The sequence below is a fragment of the Mastomys coucha genome, unplaced genomic scaffold, assembly GCF_008632895.1.
Source record: "Mastomys coucha isolate ucsf_1 unplaced genomic scaffold, UCSF_Mcou_1 pScaffold12, whole genome shotgun sequence".
Lineage (NCBI taxonomy): Eukaryota > Metazoa > Chordata > Mammalia > Rodentia > Muridae > Mastomys > Mastomys coucha.
The window spans coordinates 29,694,085-29,714,084 of NW_022196894.1; the positions used below are offsets into that span (position 1 = coordinate 29,694,085).

Sequence of the window (20,000 nt, forward strand, 5' to 3'; positions counted from 1 at the left end):
AAAAAAAAAAAAAAAAGATGATTTTTAAAATCACTTGAGTTTTCATACCTTGCTCTAATTTTCAATTCCCAAACTCTCCATACCTTTGAAAATAAGATTTTTCAATTCACTCTAGCTTATCACTATCACTTATTCACTGCTACCAATTATCCTCAATTTTACTCTTTACTCTCAAAGTCTATCCTTTACAAGGCAGGTAGCAACTTTAGAAATATCACATGCTTTTGGTTCCCTTTATAAAAGCCTTTCAAGGGAGTTGGGATGAAGCCCAATGACACCTTCAGTCCCGGCTGCTTCTCTGTCCAGAGGCATGTATTTTTAGTTTTTCTCTCGAAGCTTTCCATATATCCATTCTTTAGTTTTTCTACCAGCCCTCTCAAACATTTACTTGTGACCTTCCCAAAAAGGCTTTCTGCTTAGTGATTAACTATCCCGTCTTCTAGAAGCAAGAGAGTTCCTGGGTCACAGGACTTTTCAGTGTTACAGTCAGAGGCCAGGGCAAACGAGGATGAGCTGACCACCTTACTCTCTCCATCCCAATGCTATCCAGTAACACCCATTCTAAGGTTAACTGCTACATACCTCAGGAAACTACCAACCACAGCCATGGCATTAATTTTCTTCTAACTTAATACTACAGTGAATGAATATTTCTTCCCTTACTACTTCTAAGTCCTACAAGCACAGATCCAGTGAGTCATCTGATTACCTAACCAGACTGTTCACTCAGACTCAGCACTGTCTTTAGCTCCCTGCACGTAATGGATAGTGTCTGTTGGGCTGGCCAGCACGTGAACGCATCTGTTTACCAAGCCTGACAACCTGTGTTCAACTACCAAGACCCATATGGTAGGAGACCACTGTGGCTTGTGTACCCTTAAGCATACAAGGATAGACACACACACACACACACACACACACACACAAACACACACACAAAGAGTAAAAAATAAATTAATTACCTGCAAGGTAAATATGTATGAAAAGATTTTTATGTTCAATGGTATTAGAGTTGAATAAAGAGCTTTAAGATGATAAAAACCCAAATATTAGGAGACATATCACTATTATTAATATTCTAGAAAACCAAGACAATAAAAATGTCAATGTCTTGATCCTAACAACTAATCAAACAGACAGATCAAAAGCCTCACACTTTCACTACTTCATGTTCAAGACAAAACCCAGGATGTTAATGCTCTGATTTTGCTTGGATGTTAACTTACTCATAAAAGAAGTAGAATTTAGGTAAGAAGAACAAGTAGCTCATGAGACAGGAAGGTCAGAAGGCACATGGTGATTGGTGGCAGGTGATAGAAGATAAGCTACATCTGCAGTTCCTAGGCAATAGGAAGCAACACTTACAAGTTTGTGAGGGGTTAGTTTTAATAGTGTTTTATTCTGAAAATAAAAGCAGTATATGGTCATTCATTATAAAAAGCTCAAACACTACAATATGGTCCTTCAGATCACTCTCATGTTCTGGAGCAAGTCTTCCTGAACAACCCTCTTTCTTTTAATCCTCTCTTAGGCCTATTTAACCTGTCTAAAAATAATCCCTCAATCCAGAATAAAGTCTGAAATAAAAATAAATACTCATTATCCTACTTTCCAGAAATAACCCTTTTAATATTTTCACACTAAAAGTTAATTGGTACTACTTAAGGATAAAAGAGTCTCAATTCATTCATTCATATATTTACTTAAGCTGAACACAGTGGCTCGATCGTGTCTTTAACATCGGCACTTGGGAGGCAGAAGCAGGTGGGTCTTACTGAATTCAAGGCCAGTTCCTGGTTTATAAGGTTTATAAGAGTTCCAGACTAGACAGAGTTTCATGGTGAGACTGTTTGAAAAACAACAAAACACGATTTTTTTTTTTTTTTGGTTTTTGTTTTGTTTTGTTTTTTCGAGGCAGGGTTTCTCTGTGTAGCCTTGGCTGTCCCGGAACTCACTCTGTAGACCAGGCTGTCCTTGAATTCAGAAATCCACCTGCCTCTGCCTCCCAAGTGCTGGGATCAAAGGCGTGCGCCATCACTGCCCGGCCCACGAATGTATTTATTTAGTGCGCAGATTTGCTCAATATTAGAGAGTGAAGATTTAGTTCTGGTTTTGAGTACAGAGCATGGGAAAATAGCAGCTTAACACCATGGCAAGGCTAACAGGGGCCAGTGAACATGGTGGGGAAAGGCTCCTCATTGTACACACATTAGCCAGAAGTCACACCTGGCTTTTAAAAATAAAGAAAGAATGTTCTAGGCATGCAGAGGAAACAGTAAGTGTGAAGAAATTCTGTAATCCACACTGTGACACTGTCTTTCCTCCTTGGCCTCCATCCAAGCTCCATCCTCTCAGAATAAAACATGACAACAATGACATTAAGTGAGAACACACAAGCAACAAAGACTAAAAACTAAAAAATGAGCAAAACACCCTGAAATCTAGCTTTCCTTAAGTTTGGTCAAACTCTAAATGGCAATTCATATATAGGAAAGGAAAAAAAGAGTCAACACACACAGAGCAGAGGGTAGAAGGGTCAGTAAATACCTAAGCACAGCTTCACTCAAAAGCAAAGAGGAGCAAATTGGAACAACAAGATTCTTTCCTATCAAAGGAATGCCCACTCAGTCTAAAACAAAGTATTGTTTAATGAAGAATGAAGGTCAAGCCTGAGTTAACTAAGTAGCAACATGTCTTTCTTCTTTCTTTTGAGACTAGAACTCCCAATCTCTCATCTCAGCCTCTGGAGCGCTGGGATTACAGGTTTGTGCTACCACTCCTGGAATATACTGTATCTTAAAAATCCAGAATAAGCTGGAGAGATGTCTCAATGGTTCAAGTGCTGGGAGTGTTAGCATGAGGATCAGAGTCCAGATCCCTAGAACACATATAGATGCCAGGCAAGGTGTTGACTTGCTGGAAATCCTAGCTCCCAAAATGGTGGACACACACTGGGGCATCCCAGAAGCAAGCTAGTTTACCAGACTAGCCCTACTGGCAAGCGGTGAGGTTCAGCTAGAGACACTGACTCAACAGATAAGGTAGAGGGATCAAGGAAGACACCCTATGTCAACTTGGGACCTCTATACACATGCAAGTACATGCAAGAATGTTGTGTCTTTCTGACACACACATATACACAAACCAAACATGGCAAGGAATGTAGCTAGCTCAGTGGTCAGAATGTGCTTTGCATATGCAATCTTAGATTGGGTGAGGGGAGCAATCTGGTAAAAACCATCAAATCTGGAAAGTCACATGTTTTAGGGAAAAAAGATTTTTTTAAAGATTTATTTATTTTAATGTATATGTACGTCATGTAGATGAAGTGGCCATGGAGTCCAGAAGAGGGTCTTAAATCTGGATGTGGGTCCTGGGACTCAAACTTTAGGTCTTCTGAAAGAGCAGCAAGCACTCTTTTAAGACTGCTCTTCCTAGCCGGCAGTGGTGGCGCACGCCTTTAATCCCAGCACTTGGGAGGCAGAGTTCGAGGCTAGCCTGGTCTACAGAGTGAGTTCCAAGACAGCCAGGGCTACACAGAGAAACCCTGTCTCGAAAAACCAAAAAGACTGCTCTTCCACAGAACCAGGTTCAATTCCCAGAACCCACATAGCAGCTCACAACTGTCTGTAACTCTAAGATCTGACACCCTAACACAGTCACACATGCAGGCAAAACACCAATGTACATAAAATAAAAATAAATAAGCTGTTAAAAAAAAAAAAGAACTCCCACCTCCAAAAAAGAAAAAAAGTTAAGAAGGTAACTTCATAGAACATGGGTTCAATAAAATGTCAATAAAATTTAAAAAACAACCTCCCAACAGCAATTACAAAGGCAATCATTAATCAACATCAGAAAGTAATCATTTATTATCATCTTTTACAACATATTTTTATTTTAGAATAAAACAAAAACCATAGCAGGTTATTCCTGAGAGTATGTAACCAAGGCCAGGTTCCAACTCTCTATGCTTTTGCCTCAGCCTCCCAAGTGCTGGGATTACAGGCATGTGTGCTACCCACCAGACTACATGCAACTTAGAAGAGAGAACAAAACCAAAAAAGAAAGACAAAGCTTAATAATATATTGAGTGAAAAAGGTACAGACAAGATTTTAAAACAAAATCCAAGACAGAACAGAGCAAAATAGCACATACCTAACCCAGCACTAGAAGGGTGGAGCACTTAGGCCAGGAGATCAAGAGTTCAAACTCATCCTCAGCTACACAGGGAGTTCTAAGTCAGCTTGGGCTACATGAGACTCCTTCTCAAGAAGAAAATGCAGGACTGTGAGGTGGGTAAAGGTGCTTGATGCCAAGCCTGACATCCACTGAACCCACACGGTGAGATCCAGATTCTGGAAGGTGCTCCCTGATGCACCTGTGCCCCCACCAGAGAAATACCAAAAATAAGTATAGATACAAAAAAATATTAAATAGGCCAATTATTTACTGATAACATACAATCTGTAAAAAAGATCTCAAAAAATACAGAACCTACTTGTCACCAAACAATACCACACCAGAGCACATCAGACAGCCAGAGACCAGTAGAAATATCCACAAAAAACCATTCCTGATTTAGAAGACTATTACGTGAAACATGTACAAAGAACTCATTACCGAGTAACAGGAAAATGAACAACTCTATTAAGAATGTACAAAATAGCGCATGAGACACCCTATCACAGATGACATACAAATGGCACAGCAGCAAATGAAAAGATGTTCAACATTACACATCACTGTGAGATTTAAAGAGACAATAACCAAGCATATACCACTATTACATGTTTTAGAAAAGATAAAATCCACATGCTTGCAAGGATGTGAAATGCAAGAAATACAGCTTTGAAAACTGTACTGAAGTTTCTCATGAAACTAAATATACCACTGCCACATCTAGCTCCTTGTCACTCAATGTCACTAATAGTTACTACAATGAGATATGTCATACACAGTAAGATGGCTCTTATTAAAAACTTAAACACAGCCAGAGGTGGCTGTGGTGGTGATGCATGTCTTTAGCCCCAACACTCAGGAGGCAGAGGCAGGTATATCTCTGAGTTCGAGACCAGCCTGCTCTACAGAGTGAGCGCCAGGACAGCCGGGGCTACCCACAAAAACCCTGTCTCCAAAAACAACAAAAAAATTTTTTTTAAAATTCTCTTTGTAGGGAAGATGAGTTCAGTTTGAGGGGCTGGGGAGGGGAGGTAGGAATGTAAATGGTGCTTGCTGCCAAGCCTCATGACCTGATTCAATACAACCCACATGGAAGGAGAGAACACAGGAAAGAACAGAGTCCCACAAGTTGCCCTTTGACCTTCACATGTCCCTTCCCACAATGTACATGAAATATTTTTTAATTTTAATAATAAAAATCATTTAATCCTCTTAGAGGAAGGACATAAACATGCATATGTGCAGATACATGGGAAGCTCATTAAAGGCTCTCAAGGCTCAGAATTAGAAAATCATAAATGAGCACAGATAAGAGTATCATAATTGCTAAAATGATGAGGCATCACTGTATTATGTATATGGAAATCAATATACAAAGGTTCTTTGTTTTCCAATTTTAAAATCAAGGTAAACAGGTCACTGTAGCTCAACCTATAATCCTAGCACTTGGTTGGCTCAGAAAAGGGGATCAACATGAGTTCAAGGCCGGCCAGGCAACATACTCAGACTGTCTCAGGAACACAAAACAAAAGAATTAAAATCAAGTAAAAAATACACGCCCCATACTTCTAACTTCTTATTAAATAAAATAACAATGTGGAACTGGAGAGATGGGTCAGCAATTAAAAGCACTGAGTGCTCCTCCAAAGGCCTGGTGTTCAATCCCCATCACCCATATGGCACCTTACAACTGTCTGCAACTCTAGTCCCAGAGGATCCACTGGCCTCTTCTGGCCTCTGAGGGCACGGAGCACATAGGGTACACACAGACAGACATACGGGGAATACTATTAAAACTGTTAACAGTGGCTGGGGTGGATCCATCAAAGGAATGGAGGTAGAATGTGAGGAAGCAGCAATTTTCACCTTTTACTCTAAATAATCAAGTTACTTGAACCTTTATGTACTATTTTTAGAATCTATTTTTATGATAAGAAAATGTATTCTACGTTGTTATGGTGGTTACTGCTGACAGCTGAGACTAAAGTAATTTTTGTACTGCTTAATAGTGTCTACTACTTTATACATTTTATATGAGAAATACGTATACCTTTTACATTTAAGAAAAAATTTTTTAAATCTACTGCACGCCTTTAATCTCTAATTCTGTGATTCCAACTTCCCCTAGAAAGACATTTTTGAAGCATGACTGAATTCCCCACAAGCTAAGAACGGGGAACAGCCTTCATATCTTAAGTGCTGGGAGCACAGGTATGGACTATCACAGGTGTGGTTGCTATTACCACTATACCCAGTTTAAAAAACAAATCTAAGGGGCTGGTGAGATGGCTCAGTGGGTAAGAGCATCAACTGCTCTTCAGAAGGTCATGAGTTCAAATCCCAGCAACCACATGGTGGCTCACAACCACCCGTAATGAGTTCTGACGCCCTCTTCTGGTGTGTCTGAAGACAGCTACAGTGTACTTACATATAATAAATAAATAAATCTAAAAAAACAAAAACAAAAAACAAAACAAAACAAAAAACAAATCTAAGTATTAAAGTATCTATAAGAGAAAACTAGCAGGGCAGTGGTGGTGCACACCTTTAATCCCAGTACTTGGGAGTCAGAGACAAGTGGATTTCTGAGTTTGAGGCCAGCCTGGTCTACAGAGTGAGTTCCAGGACAGCCAGGGCTATACAGAGAAACCCTGTCTCAGAAAAAAACAAAAACAAAAACAAAAACAAAAAAACAAAAAAAAACCTACCATTTGTAGCACTCAGTACTTGCTCAGTATTTGTATTATCTCATTTGATCTAAACAGCTCTATGAAACTGGTATTTACAGTATTATTTTTACATCTAACAGATGAGAAAGCAAAATTAGTATCTTAGACCAGGCTTATCAACAGCTAATCATGAATCCCGGAGAGGCTGAGGTGATGCCCTATGCAACCCTGACTAACTATTGGCTACTGATGGACTCTGGGAAAGACACCACCCAGACTCAGTTGTGAGTACTCAGTTGTGTACTCAGTGTGTGCTTGCCAGGCTCTAATATGGAGTCCCACACTGCTGAATCATTTTTGTCTACTTGATATAGTTACTTGAGAAGAGGGGGTCTTTACCGAGAAGCCTCCATCAAATTGAGGTGGAGGCACTTTTTTTTTTTAAGATTTATTTGTTTATTTTATGCATATGAGTACACACTGTAGCTGTACAGATAGTTGTGAGCCTTCATCTGGTTGTTGGGAACTGACTTTAGGACCTCTGCTCACTCTGGCCCAAAGATTTATTTATTATTATATCTAAGTACACTGTAGCTGTCTTCAAACACACCAGAAGAGGGCGTCAGATCTCATTACGGTGGCTGTTAGCCACCATGTGGTTGCTGGGATTTGAACTCAGGGCCTTCGGAAGAGAAAGGCTAGTCAATGCTCTCACCCTCTACACCATCTCACCAGCCTGAGGCATTTTCTTTTAATGATTGATGAGGGAAAGCCCAGTCCAATGTGGACAATGCCACTCCTGGGTAGGTGCTACTGTGTTATACAAAAAGCAGGTTGAGGTAGTCATGGACAGCAAGCCAATAAGCACTGTTCCTCCATGGTCTGTGCTTCAGTTCCCATCTCCAGGTTCTTGCTTGAGTTCCTGCCCTGACTTTCCTCAGTGACGCACTAATTATAAACTACTCTAAGATGAACTAAACTGGTTTTGGTCATGGTGTTTATCACAGCAATAGAAAACAGAGACATGCCGGACAGTGGTAGCGCACTCCTTTAATCCCAGCACTTGTGGGGCAGACACAGGTGGATTTCTGAGTTTGAGGCCAGCCACCCAGGTCTACAGAGTGAGTTCCAGGACAGTCAGGGCTATACAGAGAAACCCTATCTTGAAAAAACAAAAAACAACAACAACAAAAAAGTAAGAAAACAGAGGCACAAAGCCATGATCAAACAGACAAAGACCCTGGCTAAACTTAATGGATCTCAATCCACCCCCAAAAACCCAACAACAATAACAACAAAAACCATATATATCACAATATATATAATATAACATATGATATATGTAGTAAAAAGACTTGTAAGGGAGAGTCTTACGGGTGGGAAGTTAAGGGTTACAATAATCAGAATTCCCTTCCTATATACATGTACAAAATTGACTCAAAGAACAAACTCAGAAAAAAAGAAAAGTTATCTTGCCCAAGAGCAATAATTAGAAGAGCCAACATTCAAACTCCAGCTCCTGGGACACACAGAGTAACTTTCACTACACAAGACAGGAAAGAACTTTACAATACTGAATGAATGTCCAGGCTAATTACCAAACCAGGAAGTAGTGGTGCACACCTTTAAACCCAGCACTCAGGAGGCAGAGGTAGGTGGATCTCTAAGTACGAGGCCAGCCTGGTCTACAGAGTGAGTTCCAGGACAGCCAGGGCTACACAGAGAAACCATGTCTCAAACAAAAAAGAAAGAAAAGAAAAAATAAAGAAAGGAAATGAAGCAGCGAAACTAATTTTGATCACAGAAAACAGTATTTCTTAATTATAATTAGGAACATTTTTTACCTTCTCTCTCTGCTTTTACAGAGGCTTAAAAAGTAAAAAGGAAGGGCAGGAGAGATGACTCAGTTCAGCACCCAGCACCCTTGGCAGCTCACATCTGTCTGTAACTCCAGTTCCAGGAATCTGACACCCTATACTGGCCTTCATAGACACCCACATGGTACATACGCACACATGCAGGCAAAACACACATACACATTTTTAAAAAATCCTTAAAAAAATAGGAATTTCACCTAAGAGAACTCAGAAGCACAGTTTGCAAGTAACAACTTCCCTCTAATTAGACAACAGTTAATTCTGTAACTAGAAGTGCTTGAGGAAAGACCTGATATAGTCTCAAGACTTCAACACAGTCCAATATGAACCCAATCAAGAAAACCGGAAGAACTGTATACTGAACATTATTACTGTAATAACCAATACTGATGAAGATAGTTGGGATTCAGCCATAGCTACTTGTTTTATACTTGGCAACTCATTCAAGCTCCTGCATTTTATGAAAGTATACTTCAGAGTTTATCCTTAGCTAACCAGAACAAGTTTTAAGTTCCCCCATTTAAAACATGTAAAACTAGCCTTCATCATGTCTACTTGGAAACTTGCCTATCATAAAGATCAAAGAAACATGAGAACCTTTTATCAGACATATACCAACGAAAAACTATCACTTCCTGAATTTAGGTTTCAGGGCTGGTATCACAAAGCCCAGAAGAATTAATCTCTTTCTCTCAAAAGGTAAATTTGGAACCAAGGCCTCAAGATAAGTGAAAAACCCCAAAATTCTTTCTTTAAAAACATGTCTGCTTGCCTAACACAATGGTGCACTTTTGTAATCTCATTTACTAGGATTCTGATGCAGAGCTAAGTCCAGCAGTTTGAAACAAACCTGGGTATCATACAAAGAGGCAGTCTCAAAAGAAAAATAAACAAACACCTGCTTTTGGAAAGAAATGTGACATTCTGCCTGCACAGGTTTGCAATCCCAGCTACTAGGGAGGTTGAGAAGAAAGAACCCCAGTTCAAGGCTTACCTGGTCGAAAGGGGGTTCAATACCAGCCCGGGAAACTGAGTGAGACTGTCTCAAAAATGAAGAGAGGATTGGTGTTGTAGTCAGTGATGGAGCGCCTGCCTGGCATCCCAGGGAGGACTGTGGCTCAATTCAGTACAAGGGGTTAAAAAAGAGAAAGAAATAGCAGAAGCTAACTTCCAGGTACTTTTTCATTCCCTGACATTTCTACACCTAAATCCCTAGTGTCAAGACTACTCATTAACCTAAGAACAACTCATGGTACCAAAGGATGGCAGTACTTGATACTAATCCATTTTCCCCCACAGCCTGGTAGAGGGAAAGGTTAATAGACTAGTGAAAACAAGAACGAAACATTTTTAATTTAGGGCAACCTCTTTTACCAAAACCCAAAAGTTACCTACCTACCTACCTACCTACCTACCTACCTACCTACCTATCTATCTATCTATCTATGCAACAATATAAAATTCAGTTTCCCTGATGTAAATGTGCAATACTGTTCCTGGCTAATTAATCTCTAGGAAGATCTAAAAACAGAGGCTGCCAAATATGCTGGCTAACACGTGTAATCCCAGCACGCAAGGCTGAGACAGGAAGAGTGTCATAACAGCCTGAGCTGGAATGAGGCCCTGTCTAGGAAAGGCAAAGGATGGGTGTAAAAGTAAATGAAAAAGGCTTCCTTCACACACACACACACACACAAAACTGAAGAACTGGGGTAGAAACAAGCAAGAATGTTCTACAAATGCCACAGAGCTTCTGGCAAAGTTGACATGCCCTAACCTGCTTTAAAAATTACTATTCACTGCCTTCATCCCAACCTAGTTTTATTCATACTATTCTTTTTGGATAGCTCTACAAAAAAACAAAATCCCCAGAGCAAATTCTTGTGTATTTATTTCAATATCCTGCCTACTTATAAGAGCGGAAGAGTCGAACACAGCAGGGCAGGGGAAAAACGTGACGTGCACAACCTTCATCCAAAACACAGCTCGTCGTTGTCTAATTTTGGGGCCTAACCGGTTTGGTTGTCTTTTTAAAAAGGTTAGAAATGAAAAGCTAGGAAATCTATAAGTCACTTGTAAAGAAGAACCTGGCGGCTATCGATGGGAGTTGGTGATTTGTCAAAGAGGAAACAAATCTCACTTCCACTCTACCTATTTCTATTAAGACAGGAGACGGGGAGAACCTCCCATCAAGCCACAATGGGCAATTATTTTACACACTTCTGTCTTGGACAACTTAATCTAGAACTAATCAAAAGGCTGAGTCGACTAAGTTATTTGCAGCAACTTTTTTTTTTTTTTTTTATGGTGAGTGTTTCAGACAGCCAAACATGGTGAAAAGCCAACCTCAGCCCAAGTTAACCTTAAGAAGCAAATATTCACCTCCTGGCTGAAGATCAAGCAAAAACTGTAATATCCTTAAGTTCTGTTCTTAAGCGCAGGCTCCCAGAGCCCTGAAAAACTTTTTCCTAATGTGGAGAATGAGGAAGAGTTTACAGACTGAACTTAAGGAGCTCGCGACAGGATTCCCGAGCAACGAGGCTGCAGAGAACGCAGCTGGTAAAGGAGGGAACATCCAGGAACAAACCCGAGTCGTCCGATGCAGCGCTCGCGGGGGAGAAGGGCAAAGGCGGCCGGAGTGGCCAGGGTCCCCACCGCCCAGCAAGCTTCCCCTCGGCCGAAGCGGAGAGCCAGGGCGCGCAGACAATGAGCCGCCGCCCGGAGCCGCGGGCCCGCCCGCAGGTGCTAGCGTCCTGGGCCGCTGGGCCCAGGCCGCGGAGGCGGGAGGAGGGCGGCGGCTCGGCCCGGCCCGGCCCGGGCGAGCGGCGTTCGTACTTACCAGAGAGGAAAGGTCTCCGCCCGACCCAGGGCGGGCTGCCGGGCAGACGCGGGCGAGCACTGAGCTGGGGAGCAGAGAGGGAGGAGGGCAGGGCGGAGGGGAGCGGCGCGGGGCGCGGCCGTCGCTACCGAGGCCGTGAGGCGCAGAACCCCTTGGGCCAGGGAGGGGAGGGCAGGAGCCTTCGGCAATGGCGACGGCCCGGGCCGGAGGGGAAGCGGAACAACCGCTGCCGCTGCGCGTGGCCACAACCCTGGGGGAGGGCGGCGACGGTGGGGCGCGGGGCGGGGCCGTAAGATAGCTCCGCCCCCAAGAGTGACGTCATGCCCAGAGGGGCGGGCTCTCACAGGGCTGCTGGGAACCGTAGTCTAGTCATCTGCGAGGCGACTCGGGACAGTGGGCATTACAGAGAAAACACGTCTCTCGTTTAATTCAGCATTCTGCATTGCCTGCAGTTACGTTTTACCTACTGAAGATGCTGACGGAGAACAGCCGATCTATACATGTTTGCGTATACAGGTTGTTTCTGAGAATTTATCCATAAACCACTTGGCTTTTTAGGGGGAGGGGCGGGCCTTCGAGACCGGGTTTCTCTGTGCAGTTCTGGCTGTCCTGAGACTCACTCTGTAGTCCTTGAACTAATGAGCCGCCTGCTTCTGCCTCCTGAGTGCTGGGAACCACTGTCCAGCTCACTTTGCTTTTTTTTAACCTACAAGTTTAACCAGATTATGCTGCTAAATTAGGTCCTCACTCTTTGCAAAGATGTATTTTTTTTTCCGGTTTTTTTTTTTTTTTTTTGGTTTTTCGAGACAGGGTTTCTCTGTGTAGCCCTGGCTGTCCTGGAACTCACTCTGTAGACCAGGCTGGCCTCGAACTCAGAAATCCACCTGCCTCTGCCTTCCAAGTGCTGGGACTAAAGGAGTGCGCCACCACTGCCCAGCTATTTTTCTGTATTTTATCAACGGAGGAGTTAATCTATGTATTTTTTCTTTTTCTTTTTTTATTTTATTTTATTTTTAAACTTTTATTGCATTATGATGAGAAAAGTTACATGATTTCAATTTATCTGAATTTGTTAACATTTAAAAACATATTTTAAGTAAATAGAATTGAATCACATTCTTGTTCCCCTTTTGTACCACCGCTCCTTCCAGAGACCCCCCCTTCAATACCTACAATATCTTTTTTGTCATATTCCTTAAAATTAATAAAACATTATAACAACAAAAATAAGTATTATAAAAGTTGTTTGATATAAAACAACAATCAATTTAACAGTCTTATGTAGATGCTCTTGTACAGCAATAGTGAAAATACATTTTCTCAATATAAATCTTAAATAATTCCAATCTATGTATTCTTATTCTACAACTATGTCAATAACTATTATCTACAAAAAAAAACCATTAAGCACCAGAGATTTGAGGATGGATATGCTTCACCTAGTCTTTGTAAAGGTTAAAAATATGAAAACATAATAATCAAAACATTGATACCTGTTAAAGGGGGGAAAACTGAGGGTTTACTGTGGACAGAGTGGGCAGAGAAGGTGGCATTCAAAGTGAAAACAGAAAAAGAAAACCGGAAGAACCGAGGGGAATGGATTACAAGTAGGAAGAGGAATGACACGGTCAGTGAAGAAGCTCCATGAAGGGCTGGAGAGACATCTCAGCCCTTAAAGGCTAGACTCGCAACCAAAACCACAAGACTTGTGTAGCTGCAGCTTCGTGTAAAATGTGTATATTAGAAAATGCTGTAGTACAAGATATGACAAAGCAAACCTGTAATTCCACCACTTGGGTGGCTGAGGTAAGATGAGGAAATTGAGTACTGAGAGGTAGAGGAAGGATGGAGGACGAGGAGTTAAATGGTTACGTAGTGAGTTGGAGGTTAGATGAACTTCATGACACCCTCTTCTCTGCAGCCTATCAAATCCTACATTCAGCTACCCACTAGTAACATAGGATGTATGTTTGAGTAACATAACACTGTATGTCACTTTACATGGATGTTGGCTGTTTACCTCTAATTCTATTTTCCTATAATTAGCATTGAACATGGATTATCAAAATAAGTAGCTTTTCTAGAATAATCCTTAAATCCATTATATTCCAATTCATTAGAGCTGCAAAAGTTCTTTTTAGTTCCTAAAGCATGTAGCATTCTCCAAACTAACTAGCAAACAGATATAAACTCTTGGAAAGTGACTGAGATACACATTAATACACACCTGGGTCCCTACCACCACCCCTAGCAGAGGTGAGCTGTTTTTCTGTTTTCTGTATCCAAAAGAACCTAACGCAACTCTTTAAGATAAATAAATCATAAAAGTGGAACAAATCCTGGGAGACAATGAATAGGACAACAATATCCATTCTCTTGGCCTAAACAAAAAAGGACCACACACAATTACAAAACTGATCGAAAATCCAGAACACCTACTCAATGTCAATGGAAGGACAATAACATAAAGCAGCCAAACTCAGACATGTATCATCTACTGATCAGGCAACAAGAGTCATATCAAAGTTGGTATCAATCATGGTTTTTCTTACATTTCTCAACACCCCTATAAATGGATACAGTACTGGATTATATAAGACACAATCTTAAACATTAACTTAATGTTTTTGTTTTTTTTTTTTTAATTTATTTTATATATGTATACACTGTTGCTGTCTTCAGATACACCAGAATTAGATCCCATTACAGATGGTTGTGAGCCACCATGTGGTTGCTGGGGATTGAACTCAGGACTTCTGGAAGAGTAGTCGGTGCTCTTAACCACTGAGCAATCTCTCCAGCTCCAACTTTATGTTTAAAGACTGATAAAATTTGGTTCAACTGAACAAAACTAGTTTTTTATGTGTGTTTATGCACACATACACACACATGCACACATATGCACTCATGTACGTAGGAATATGAATGAGTACACACACATACCCATACTTAAGCAAAGGTGGACTTTACTTAAAAAAGAAGTTTAGGGTGGCTGGAGAAATGGCTCAGCAGTTAAGAGCACTGGCTGCTCTTCCAGAGAAACTGTTCAATTTCCAGCAACCACATAGTAGCTCACAACCATCTGTAACTCCTGTTTCAGGAGCTCTGATTCCTTCCTGGGTACCAGACTCATGTGGTGCACATATATTGATGCAAGCAAAACACTCAGACACACAGATAAGCTAGAAATAGTCTTAATGCAGTTTGAATCTCCATAGGATGGAGGAATAAGCAGTGGGATTTAGTTTAGGAACTAAAATGACTAGGTTTTTCTCTACTTTGATTTTATTTTTAAATTTTCCTTTCTCTTCCTTGTATACACATATAACAATTCAGAAGTCCATTTACTCCTGCCACTTTGGGGGATCCAGGAATCCAACTCAGGCAGAGTCAGGCCTGTGCCCAAGTGCCTCTACTGGCATGTCATCTCAGTGCCCATGCCTTCTTTCTTTTGAGCTTCATTATATGAAAGAGCAGTGCTAAGGCCTGGTAAGACCCTAGAGCAGTGGCTCTCAACCTTCCTGATGCTGCAACCCTTCAATACATTGGTGACTGACCCCAAATCCATAAAGTTATTTTCATTGCTACTTCATAACTGTAATTTTGCTACTGCTATGAATCATAATACAAATACCCGTGGTCTTTCCGATGGTTTTTGGGAGTTGTGACCCACAAGTTGAGAACCACTGCTCTAAAGACCAAGACAAAAATCAGTTCCTAGTCACAACAAGCCAGCTTACAGTTCCCTCCACTCACAACACCTGGAATCTAGGGTAGCCCTCTGTGGATGGGCTCAGCTGAGAAGAGTGCAGCTGTCCTGGAGTACCTCCCTGCAGAGGTGTCTGAAGTGGAGGAAATGCACCAAAGGCATATTACCTACCCCACAGCTCTTACAACTTGTAACCTGTAGAGATGAGCAAGTGGACTTTCCCAAGACCACAGGTGATTCTGGGGGTGTCACCTGGCACTCTCACAAGTAATTGCGAAGAAAGGTCAGCAGAATGTCTTGGATGCCTTGATCTCAGGGTGCTAAATTCTCTCCCTCTCCCCTCCCTCTGGGAGGGGGTAAGTTGAGAATGGTCTCATGTAGTATGTAATCCAGGCTGATCTCAAATTGGCTATATAGCCAAGGCTAATTTTGAAATTGAAAGCCTGATTATCTTCCTCTCTATGTGCTGACATTACAGGTGTGAGGCATCACCCCCAGCCTGCTCAATACTCTCAATAGCCTGTCTATATTTGATTTTTCGGGGGAGGGGGCGGGGACAAGGTCTCATTAAATACACTAAACAAAAACACAAAATTCTGGAATTCACTAGGTAGACCAGGCTGACTCTGAATTCATAGATTCACTTGCCTTTGCCTCTGGAGTACTAGAATTAAAGGCATGAGCCACTATGCCTAGCTGTAAAAATTCCTGATGCCTGTCCAACACCTGTGAGTCTAGTGGACTCTGCCTCTGTGAAGGCACAATTGTGCCTTTTTGTGATTCTATGTGAGCAAGCTAGAAGTTTAATTAGTTTTCCAACCAACCAAGTTTCTGCCTTCAGTTCTTAAATCCTATTTAAGTATTACTGTGGCTTGAAAGAAACAGTTGATTCTGAAGTAATAGGTTTTGCCTGAGTTTGCTAATTAGAAAAAAAAACACTTTGGATTTTAATTGTGATGTAGGAGTTATAATAACAAACATTTGGATGTCTATAGGCATTTCTTTTTTTTTGTTTGTTCTTTTTGTTTTTTTGAGACAGGGTTTCTCTGTGTAGTCCTGGCTGTCCTGGAACTCACTCTGTAGACCAGGCTGGCCTCAAACTCAGAAATCCACTTGCCTCTGCCTCCCAAGTGCTGGGACTAAAGGCGTGCGCCACCACCACCCGGCTCAACAAAAGATTTCTAATATTACTAACTTTACAGCACTGGGTTGCCTCTTCTAACATTTAAATCAATAAGAATTGTTGTGGCAAATCAAATCTTACGTGTAAAATTATGAATGATTTATTCTCATAAAACATTAAAAGACCTTAGCAGAGTAAGGAACTGTATGTAAAGAGTTATCAGTTCTCATTACTCAACACAAACAAAGTCAGTATACTTGGCCTCCTGCCTCCCCTTCAAGGCCTGAATCAAAGGCGCATACCACACTGGGCCAACATTCTTCTTCTAAAGCGATGTGTGTGTGCACATGCACATGACTGTAAAGGCCAGAAGTCAACTTTAGGTAGTCATCTGCATTTTTTGTAAATAATCATCTAAATTACTTCATTTTTAGTTATAAGGGTATCTCCATGTTTAATGTAAATTAAAATGTTCTATTCACAAAAGGAGAATAATTTGACACTAATAAATAATGAGCTCATTTCTCTATATCAAATGAAGACTGTCACTTCTAAGTATTAATTTAACACAATGAAGCCTTCTCTACTAGACTACCAAAGAGCGCTTAAAAGTTATATAATAAAGCACTAAAATTTTCAATTATCTGACAATGACCCCAAACTTCCTCGGGGAAACAAAACATTTTTTTGTTTGTTTGTTTTTCCAGACAGTGTCTCACAATATAGACCAGGCTGGTCATGAACTGTCAAGAGATCTGCCTGGCAAACACAATTTTAACCATAAATGAAGACAAAATAACCAGTTAATTCTGAATTCTTGTCACAAATGAATAGGTCTCATTTATTAGGTTCATAGAAAACACTTCACTGTACAAAACTTACAGGGAAAAATGGCCATATTTGAAAACAGCTAAAAGGATCAAAGTAGAACACAGAATCGTAATGAGCAGCGTCACAGAACACACTAAAGAGGTATGTATAGTCAGTCCCACTGGAACCTGCACTGTCAAATTCTTAAGTATCTGTGGAAAGATGGGAAGAGAAAATTAGACATTCAGGTGCTCAGTATGGATGGGTCATCTACATCAAGCTCCTGCCATTCAAGACTCTGAGAACTTCTCCCAAGAGGGGCAGAAAGAGTAAGAGCCAAAAGATGTGGAAACAGCTATAAAGTGCATCCTTCTGGACATACTATGGCTGTCACCTCTATAGCTCACAGCAGCTGGAGTCACCTCTAAGGTCCCAATGCTACTGAAGGAGCTATAGGCAGGTGATGGTGGCTAAGGGATGAAGAGTCACTGTCCTCGGCTCCCAGTAGCTGAGGACAGCTTTAAACCTTAAACCTCTAGTCTTCCTGCTGTGAAGGAAACTGAATGGATTTGCACTGCTTTTCCTTGCCATTTCACACCTTTACAAAGGGTGCCAGCTAAAAGGGTGCCAGCTAAAAGGGTGCCAGCTATGTTGTACTCTGAACCAATGAGGCATGGGACTGCCCTACACCACCAGCTCCCAATTTAAATGATACTGACTTTCCTACTGTGGCTATCAGTAGCAAAGATACAATATTAAAGTAGCCAAAGTGTTCTGTATTAGAATACAACATGCTGGGCTGGCAAGATAGTTCAGCTGGTAAGAGCACTGACTGCTCTTCCTAAGGTCCTGAGTTCAAATCCCAGCAACCACGAGGTGGCTCACAACCATCCTTAGTGAGACCCCATGCCCTCTTCTGGTGTGTCTGAAGACAGCTACAGTGTACTTATGTATAATAATAAATAAATCTTTTAAAAAAATACTACATGCTAACCCTTTAAATACAGCAGACAGACTTTGAAATGAGGTAGCGCTATTTAAGAGCAGCATAGAACATCTTACAGATTTGTACTGCATGTTTTTCCACTGGCAGATCTCCTCACTCTTCAAAGCACAAGGAGCTGCTACTTCTGACTGAGCCCAGCATTTCAAGATTGGAAACTCTGAAAAAAAAATGGGGGTGGGGGGGTGGGGGTAGGGACGAGATATCAGAAAACTTGTATTTAGATTCAAGGCTATAGCTGTCTTGCACTTCACCAGGACTCATTTCTGCTAGGATATGAGAATCCAAACATTTTAGCACACACTATAGATGGTTCAGACCCATCTGTCAGAGGCTGGTATGCCAATGTCTTTTCTTATGTGGATACGTAAGACATAAAATTGCAATGGTGATCACAGAATCGAAACATGGTTTGTTAACAAAATTCCACTAAAAATGTAAAGTTGTCTCTTTTTAAAGGATCGCTTCAGAAAAACAGACCTATTGTTTCAAAAACCTGTTCTGAAGTATCTGAATTATACTCAGAAAAGTAAGAACATGTCTTTGGTATACAGCCTGATACTTTTCCATATCAAACATCCCTAAGAAGAACTCTCACTCTGTAGACCAGATCAAAGCAAACAGTATCAGAATTCTGTGTTTTCTCAGGAGAGAAACTGCCTCAAAGTTTATTTAGATAAGTAATGGTGTCATTTAAGGGAACAGAAAACACAACTGAATAAAGAAAGTGAACAGAGCCAGACGGTGGTGGCGAACACCTTTAATCCCAGCACTCGGGAGGCAGAGGCAGGTAGATTTCTGAGTTCGAGGCCAGCCTGGTCTACAGCCTGGACTTTCGGTCTTCTTTTGTTGTTTGACAACAATTTCATGTAGCCTAAATTGGCCTTGTACTCACTATGAAGCCAAAGATGGTCTTCAACTCCTGATCCCCACTGCTTCCACATACCGAGTTTTTAAAGTATACAAACACCTGTTTTTTTTTCCCTCTTGTATTTGTGCAAAGGGAGATACACCCAAGAATGGTGGCATATACCACCATTTAATCCCAGCACTCAGCAGGCAAAGGCAGGCAGATCCCTGAGTTCCAGGTCAGCCACCACTACACTGAGAAACCCTGTCTCAAAAACACCTGGAAAAAGAAAATCATGCCCATTAAGAATTGAGGGCTAGCCAGGCGGTGGTGGCACATGCCTTTAATCCCAGCACTTGGGAGGCAGAGGCAGGCGTATTTCTGAGTTTGAGGCCAGCCTGGTCTACAAAGTGAGCTCCAGGACAGCCAGGGCTACATAGAGAAACCCTGTCTCGGAAAAAAAAAAAAAAAAAAAAAAAAAAAAAAAAAAAAAAAAAAAGAATTGCGGCTGGGGATGGGGAGGAGGCAGGCTCAGAGGTTAAGACCATTTCCCGATCTTCCAGAGAACCTGAGTTTGGTTCCCAGCATGCATGGTGGGTGGCTCACAACTGCCTTAACTACAGCTCCTCCAGGGAATTGGACACCAGCTTCTGGGTGCTTTGGGCGCTGTACTCAGAAGCTCACAAATCCACATACAGCCACAAATATACATAAAATTTAAAACAGCTTAGAATAAGAGAGGAAGCAAGTGTCAGAGTGAGCTCACTGCAGGTCCTAGCGCATAGAGGAGACTGGCAGAGAAGAACACAGGGAACAGCCGAGGGGCAGGGGAGAGGTCTGTTTCTCTTTAAATAACTCCGGCATCAGGAAGGCAGAGGCAGGCGGATATCTTGAGTTCGAGGCCAGCCAGGGCTGTTACACAGAGAAACCCTGTCTT

The 20,000-nt window shown here is 41.5% G+C and overlaps 2 protein-coding genes across 7 annotated transcripts in view; both read right to left on the reverse strand.

Annotated features, from left to right (window-relative positions):
* Positions 1-11,847, reverse strand: part of Pak2 (p21 (RAC1) activated kinase 2) — a 69,300-nt gene extending 57,453 nt beyond the window's left edge. For all 3 annotated transcript variants that reach the window (XM_031363635.1, XM_031363634.1, XM_031363636.1), the window contains exon 1: positions 11,569-11,847. The gene's annotated coding sequence lies outside the window, so the exon portion shown is untranslated. The remainder of the gene's footprint in view (positions 1-11,568) is intronic.
* A 5,363-nt stretch (positions 11,848-17,210) lies between these two features.
* The window catches only part of Pigx (phosphatidylinositol glycan anchor biosynthesis class X), a 15,211-nt gene continuing 12,421 nt past the window's right edge, over positions 17,211-20,000 (reverse strand). For 2 of the 4 annotated variants that reach the window (XM_031363642.1, XM_031363643.1), the window contains 2 exons: positions 18,273-18,373; positions 17,211-17,422 (listed from right to left, as the gene is read on the reverse strand). In XM_031363642.1, the coding sequence (XP_031219502.1) occupies positions 17,279-17,422; positions 18,273-18,373 (245 nt within the window). In that variant the 3' untranslated portion in view covers positions 17,211-17,278. The remainder of the gene's footprint in view (positions 17,423-18,272; positions 18,374-20,000) is intronic. The other 2 variants (XM_031363641.1, XM_031363640.1) reach the window with 1 other exon arrangement.